Raw genomic sequence first — 8164 nt, 5'->3', positions numbered from 1 at the left:
TGTGGTTGCTGGGAATTGAACTCAGGACCTTTAGGAAGAGCAGTCGGTGCTCTTAACCGCTGAGCCATCTCTCTGGGCCTTAGATTCTAATTTTTAATGTGTGTATCTATGAAGGAGTGGGTATATATAAAGGCCAGGGAACTAGAAAGGGGCCTGTGGGGGAGGAAAACATTCAGAAAATGGAGTAAAAACAATGGCAGAGGGGGCTGGAGAGATGAGTGGTTAAGAGCACTGACTGCTCTTATAGAGGTCCTGAGTTCAAATCCCAGCAACCACATGGGGGCTCACAACCATCTGTAATGGGATCTGGTGCCCTCTTCTGCTGTGTCTAAAGACAATGACAGTGTACTTCCATACATGAAATAAATAAACTTTAAAAAAAAAACCGATGGCAAAACACATCTCCCATGAAAGCAGAGGGAGGAATATTGGGAGAGGGAGGGTTTAAATGGGGAGGAGCCTGACTGTTGAATCCCCAGAACCCAGAAAAAGGGAGGAGAGATCTGGCTCCCACAGGTGACCTATGACCTCTGCATGCATGCTGCGGCACATAAGTGTGTACACATAAGTCGCATACATATGTTGAGACTTTTCTACATTAACCCGCCTTGTGAACTGCACTGCCTCAGGCCTATATGAGTGCCTCTACCTGCCCTAGGACTACTGTTAGCAAAGGATGCTTCCTCCCCTAATTTAGCACATTCAAGGACAGCATGCATTGAGCCTCCTTAAGCTGTGAGACTTCTACCCCCAGCATGTCTGCTGCTGGTGAGAAGGACTCTGTGTGCTCCTCATTGCTTCTCTGTCCCTGCCTTGACCCCTGAGCTGTCTTGGAATAAAAGCTTCCAAGAAGTCCAGTAAAGTGTCTTGGGCAATAATCACCTAGATTACAGCTAGCAATCACTTCATTCTGTTGAATCTCGAATTTGACTTAATTCCTCAGTACCAGTCACTAGAAGGTTGCGAAACACACACACACACACACACACACACACACACACACACACACACTAACTACATGTACATAAGTGTGATTTTTAAAAGACAAGTCCTGGTCCAAATGTGTTCAATGTCAAATTCTACCAAACTTTTTGTTTGTTGTTTGTTTGTTTTTGAGACAAGTTCTCCTAACTCAGAGAGGTCCACCTGCCTTTGCCTCCTGAGCACAAACATTAAAGGCATGTTCCACCACACCTAACTCTACCGCAGGCTTAAAGAGGCGCTAATACCAGTTTTCCTCAAACTGTTTCATGAAAATAGGCACAGTAGGCGCATGACCAAACTCACTCTGCAAAGGCAGTTTCACCCAGACACAAAACCTAGACAAGGCTGTGACAAATGAAGAGAATTATTGTCTTTTTTTTTTTTTTTTTTTTTTTTTTTGGTTCTTTTTTTCGGAGCTGGGGACCGAACCCAGGGCCTTGAGCTTCCTAGGCAAGCGCTCTACCACTGAGCTAAATCCCCAACCCCGAGAATTATTGTCTTAATTAGGGTTTCTACTGCTACAGTGAAACACCATGACCAAAAGCAACTCAGGAAAAGAGTTTTTTGGCTTACACTTCCACATCACAATCCATCACTGAGGGAAGACGGAACAGGAAGTCAAAGAGAGCAGGAAGCTGGAGGCAGGAGCTGATGTAGAGACCATGAAGAGTGCTGCTTACTGGCTTGCTCATGGTTTGCTCAGCCTGCTTTCTTACAGAACCAAGATCTACCAGCCCAGGGGTGACATAACCCACAATGGGCTGGTCCCTCCCCTATTAATCACTAATTAGGAAAAAGCCAGACAAGACTGCCTACATTCTGATTTTACGGAAGTAACTTCTCAATTGCGAGTCCTTCCTCTCAGCTGACTCTAGCTGTGTCAAGTTAACATAAAACTATCTACCACAATTGACGTCTTGTCAACTTGACACACAAGCACATCCCTGTCAAGCCAAATTTTCCTTTGAACAAAGCAAAACCAATTCTAACCACGTAAATAAATCAATGTCAAAAATCTCGCATTCACTCACGATTTCCTGGGCTCCTCCAGAGAGCTTGGGTCACCTCTCTGGATCTGCCCTCTGCAACACCTCCATAACTTATGTTTCTCTCTTTCTCTCTCTCTCTCTCTCTCTCTCTCTCTCTCTCTCTCTCTCTCTCTAAGATTTATTTATTTTATTTATATGTTATTATACTGTAGTTCTCTTCAGACACTTCAGAAGAGAGCATCCCATTACAGATGGTTGTGAGCCACCATGTGGTTGCTGGGAATTGAACTCAGGACCTTTAGGAAGAGCAATCAGTGCTCTTAACCGCTGAACCATCTCTCCAGTCCAGCTTATGTTTCTAAGTTCAGGCCAGCTCCACCTTCTGGCTGCCACAGTTCTTGGCGTTCATCCCACGGTACTGGCATCTCCAAAATTTCAGGGCCTTCACCAATAACCTCTTCTGTGCTGTCCGTTGGAACTCTAGCCCTGCCACACAGAACCAAGACTCAGGAGCTCTCCATGACCACTTCAAGCATTCAAAACCAACACCACCTGTGTGATTCTTCCATTACCAAGTTCAGCAACTTTGTCTGCCCCCAGAATACAGCTTCTGTGGGCTGACCCTGAGAAAACACTTTTCAGATTTCACTTCAATGACACTGGTCTCTCTTTGATCACAGCTGGTTCTTCAGCGCCAGCTGACCAGCATTCATCGACCCAGCAGAGCAAAGATTTCTCTTCAGTGGTGCTGGTCTCTTGTTAATCATGGCTGATTTTTCGTTCAGCCTCGGCTGACCAGAATCACAGGTTCTTAATTTGAAATATCAAACGACCCCAAAAATGTCAACTTTTCTTCCCTCCGAAACGTTATCAGCCAGTCCTCCCTCTCAGCGATATCCTCTGACCTTTCATGCTCTCACTACAGCTCACCCAGCTTTGAACATTCGGTGGCTTCTCTAACCCAAAGTTCCAAAGTTCTTCCACAATCCCCTGCCCCAAAACTCATGCCGTCTGCCACAGCAACACCCCACAAACCTGCTACCAATTTCCATCCTAGTTGGGCTTTTTTTTTTTTTTAATTGCCATGGGGAAGCCCCATGACCAAAAGCAACTTGAAGAGGAAAAGTTTTATTTTGCTTACACTTCCACATCCCAGTTCCTCGTGGAAGCAAGTCAGGGCCGGAAGTCAAATAGGACAGGAGCCTCAGGCAGGAGTTGATGCAGAGGCTGTGGAGAAGCATTACTCATAGGCTTGTTCCTCATGCCTCCTGGCTTGCTCAGCCTGATTTCTTATAGCACCCAGGACTATGAGCCTAGGGGCAGCACCTCCCACAGTGGGCGGGCCCTCTGACATCAATCACTAATTAGCAAAGTGCCCTCACAGGTTTGCCTATGGCTTGGTTTCATGGAGGCAATTTCTCAATCGAAGTTCCCTTCCCCTGAGACAACTCTTGCTTAAGTTGAGTTGATATGAAACTATCTGGTTCAATTGCAGACCAGTCCCCCCTCCCCCCCCCAATGAAAACAGTTGTAAAAATTTCCAATACGTTTTGAAAATTGACCTCAAGAATGTGTTAGGAAGACACACGTTTTTTTTCGTTAGGAATGCAAGGTTGGTTGAACATACACAAAGCAGCCAGTGCATTTCACCATGTGAGTAGACTTAGGGATGTGTGATCACCTCAATCAGTGCAGAAAAGGCCTATGGACAGCACTAGTCATCAGCGAGCCGAAGTGTGCCCACTGGTGCATTAGTGGGAAGTCTGTCGTGCTGCAACTCATAGCAGCTGTGATTACCTGCACAAGACTGGGCCCTACCAACATACTTCCATAAAGGGGACAGAGGTCATTCCCCTACCCACAGTGGTGTAGCCATTAGTAAGATGACCATGCTCCTGCAAACACTGCAATGAAACTCATTGTGCCACACACAAAAAGGACACGAAAATAGAAGTGGGCTAGCTGGGAAAAGGATTAGCCGTTAGTGCAGAATGCTGCAACCCTTTAATCCAGTTTCCTCTGCTATGGCGAGCCCCCTTCCCAACCATAAAATTATTTTGCTGCTACATCATAACTATAATTTTGCTACTGTTATGAATCATAATGCAAATAACTAATATGCAGGATATCTGTATGCAAGCCCTGTGGGGACTGCAACCCACAGGTTGAGGACTGTTGCTAAACCATTAACTAACTCTTTATCATCATTAATATTTTTTAAAGATTTATTTATTTATTTATTTATTTATTTATTTATTTATTTATTTATTATAAGTACACTGTAGCTGTCTTCAGATACACCAGAAGAGGGCATCGGATCTCATTACAGATGGTTGTGAGCTATCATGTGGTTGCTGGGATTTGAACTCTGGACCTCTGGAAGAGCAGTCAGTGCTCTTAACCACTGAGCCATCTCTCCAGCCCAATTAATATTTTTTTTTTGAGACAGGGTTTCTCTGTGTAGCCCTGGCTGTCCTAAAATTCACTCTGCAGACCAGGCTGGCCTTAAACTCAGGGATCTGCCTGCCTCTGTCTCCCAAACGCTGAGATGAGAGGCGTGTATATAATTCTTTTTCAAAAAAGTTATTAGCTGCATATAAGTTGTTTGGGTTGAGTTCTGTCAGGCACTGTTAATGCTGTATTCCAAATTCTCAGGTCCACTTCTGATTTCAGATGCAGTGGGGCTGAACGACCACCACAGTGAAGGCAGCCTCTGGGCTCACATGCCTCAGGGTCACTGCATCACCCTGGAGCTTGCTGAAGCCTGCATAATGATCGGAAACTATTTACGACATTAGTGGAAGAGCAAATTAAAAATGGTGGACTAACTAACTTCCCAGCCCCAAAGCCAAAAGCATATCATTATATTTTTCTTTTTCTTTTTGGTTTTTTTGTTTTCAAGATAGGGTTTCTCTATGTAGGCTGTCCTGGACTTCTAAGACTAGGCTGGTCTTGAACTCATAGAGACCCCCTGACTCTGCTTCCCGAGTGCTGGGATTAAAGATGTGCTCCATCATTGCCTGGCTGTCAGCACATCGTTTCTTTGGATGCTTTCCACACCGTTCCTAAGATCACCTCCATCACCCACCGTGTTTCTCTGCTTAATGTGTCCTCTCTAGCTGCCCTGTCCTCATTCTCCTAGCTCTGTGTGTGATCTTGACATCACCTCAATCAGGATCCGTGAGAACCCTCCTCCAAGCCCCGCCACGCACCAACACACTAATATATTCTTCATGCAAAATGGACGCTGGCAAATCTGAAATCATCAAAACCAACATCCTTCTTCAAACGTGGTTGGATAAGAAGCACTAATGTTCCAGGTCAAATGCTACTGGGTAGCGTAATTCTCTCTTCCTTGGGGAAGATCAGCCTTTTATTTTATTCAGGCCTTCAACTGATTAAATGAAACTCACGCACACAATGCAGGACAACCTGTTTTGCTTTGAAAATTTAAATGCTAACCTCATCCAAAAACTGCCCAGAAATACCCAAGGTAATATTTGATTAAGTATCTGGGCATCCCATGGCCAAGTCAAGTAGATGGAAAAACTAGTCACTGATTGGAGGAAACACAACCAAGACAGCAAATCTAACTCCTTTGGGAGGACACTCCTCAAATTGTAGTAAGAGTGTTTCCCATGCTAACCCAGAAATGATGCACCTCTTCCTCTGCAGCCTTCTCTATATCCTCATGCAGACTTGTGCCCCCCCCCCATTAAAAGGCCTTATAAATACTCATGGGGAACCAGGCCTGCCATTGTTGCCTGTGGATGTGAGACAGGAGAGGAGATTAACAGTGTGCACATCTGGGGATTCAATATCCTCTCCTTCACCCATGTTCTGATCCTTAGCTGCATTCCGCCTCTCTGGACCTGGCACTTACTTCCACTAACAGGGAGGTCAGACTTATGCTTAGATCGCCTACACAGAAGTCCAGCTTAGCCCGAAACCCACCAATAGTGGTCAGACAGGGCAGGCTTGAGGTAGCTGTCCCTGGTGCTGACTGGACGCTAGCGCTATGCCGCGACCGTCTCCATTTCTGTCCGTGGTGCTGCCCATTGCTTCCTCCCGTCCCTCAAGGTTTGATTGAAAGAGGGGATGGGGGGGAGGGGGTTAAGCAAAGACGAAGCTTCGGGGGGGTAAAGGTGCCATTTCCTTTTATGCTGATGTAAGTGCTATATGATTTCGGTTACACATAAGTTTTCTGCGGCCACACGGGAAAGCAAGGAACACAAGGACTGAGCAGATGCGCGCTTCCTCTCCCCTGCCACAGAAACGCTGGTCACTGGGAGATCCAGGGGAAGAACCCGGAGTCCCCGGGAAAACAAAGAACAGGAGCAGACTGGAGAGAAGGCAAAGGGTTACAAGGGAGCAGGCTGCGTCTGCGCGCAGGTGGAGCAGGGGGGCTTCCGGGGGCTACAGGGGCTACAGAACGGCTGTGATGCAATCACGCAAGTCACCGCGTCAAAGCGTGGATCCGGGGATGCGCGCATCGCGGTCCCCTGCATCCCGCTGCGGCTAATCCTGCGCGCAGCCGCCGCCACCAATTTGTCCCCACTGCGCAGCAACCGCCCGGGGTCCCTCGCGATCCCCGACCACCGCAGCAGTCCCTGAGAACTGCGGGGACCATGAAACCGGCGGGCGGCCGCGGCGGCTGGAGCTGGGGTGGCGGCAAGGGAGGCGGCAAGGGAGGCGACACGGGTTCGGGGGCCAAAGGCGGCTTCGGGACACGCACGCGCGGCGGAGGCGGCGGCGGCCGGGGTCGAGGACGCGGCGGCGGCGGGGGCGGCGGGGGTGGCGGAGGAGGAGGAGGCGGCGGAGGTGGCGGCGACAGGCAGCGGCGCGGCGGTCCAGGCCGAAACAAGAACCGGCGCAAGAAGGGCATCACCGTGTCCGTGGAGCCGCATCGACACGAGGGTGTGTTCATCTACCGCGGCGCGGAGGACGCTCTGGTCACGCTGAACATGGTGCCTGGCGTCTCGGTGTACGGCGAGAAGCGCGTCACCGTGACGGAGAACGGGGAGAAGCAGGAGTACCGCACGTGGAACCCCTTCCGCTCCAAACTGGCGGCCGCCATCCTGGGCGGCGTGGACCAGATCCACATCAAACCCAAGTCCAAAGTGTTGTACCTGGGCGCCGCCTCCGGAACCACCGTCTCTCACGTCTCCGACATCATCGGGCCCGACGGCCTGGTCTACGCGGTTGAATTCTCTCACCGCGCCGGCCGCGATCTGGTCAACGTGGCCAAGAAGCGCACCAACATCATCCCGGTATTGGAAGATGCCCGGCACCCGCTCAAGTATCGCATGCTCATCGGAATGGTGGACGTGATCTTCGCCGATGTGGCCCAGCCGGATCAGTCCCGCATCGTGGCGCTTAACGCCCACACCTTTCTGCGCAACGGAGGCCACTTCCTCATTTCCATCAAGGCCAACTGCATCGACTCCACAGCGTCTGCCGAGGCTGTGTTTGCTTCAGAGGTGAAGAAGCTGCAACAGGAGAACCTGAAGCCCCAGGAGCAGCTGACTCTGGAGCCCTACGAAAGGGACCACGCTGTGGTCGTCGGGGTCTATCGGCCCGCCCCCAAGAGCAGCAGCAAGTAACAACAGCAGAACCCGATGCCAGGAAACGTGCCCCCGCACTGCCACGAGACTGTGTCTTTGTGCCTGTCCTATTGTGTTGTTTTTCTATTTAATAAAATAAACAATTCCCAAGTGTACAATTGAGGCCAGAGTGGGTTTTGCAGCTGCACCAGTTCACTCTCCAGTCATGGTGGCTTAATACAGAGGTATAGGCACCCCTTTAAGGAACGACATGGGAATGGTGTCTATTCCGGTCACCCCAGGCCTGGTCTCACAGGGTCCCATTTTTTACACACACATCTTCTAATCACAGGAACAAGGAAAAGAGAGCCCACTAGTGATCTTTAAATCTCTCCTGGGGACACGAGGAGGTACTGTTTGTTGAAGGCTGTGGATGCTGACCTATTCATCCTGACTCAAAGCCAGACTTTTCCCTATGTGTTTTCTTTTCCAAAATAGTCTTTTTTTGTGACCCTGGCTGAGCTGTCACGTCAGTCCTCCTGCCTCTACTTCTGGAGTATGCAAGAAGTAGATGTGTACCAACTCAAACCCAGAGTATTGGCCACAATGTTTTTCCCCTTCATTTTTCGGCAGTCATTGTGACATTAA

The 8164-nt window shown here is 49.0% G+C and overlaps 1 protein-coding gene across 1 annotated transcript; it reads left to right on the top strand.

Annotated features, from left to right (window-relative positions):
* The first annotated feature begins 6162 nt into the window (after positions 1 to 6162).
* On the top strand, positions 6163 to 7806 carry Fbll1 (fibrillarin like rRNA 2'-O-methyltransferase 1). Its single transcript, NM_001108824.1, is given in 1 exon segment — positions 6163 to 7806. A coding segment is annotated over 1 exon segment (975 nt). The 5' UTR covers positions 6163 to 6601; the 3' UTR covers positions 7577 to 7806.
* Positions 7807 to 8164: the final 358 nt, after the last annotated feature.

This window comes from Rattus norvegicus, chromosome 10 (genome assembly GCF_021556685.1).
Source record: "Rattus norvegicus strain SHRSP/BbbUtx chromosome 10, alternate assembly SHRSP_T2T, whole genome shotgun sequence".
Lineage (NCBI taxonomy): Eukaryota > Metazoa > Chordata > Mammalia > Rodentia > Muridae > Rattus > Rattus norvegicus.
The sequence above is the reverse complement of the archived record's forward strand: the minus strand, read 5'-3'. Positions and strand labels throughout refer to the sequence as shown.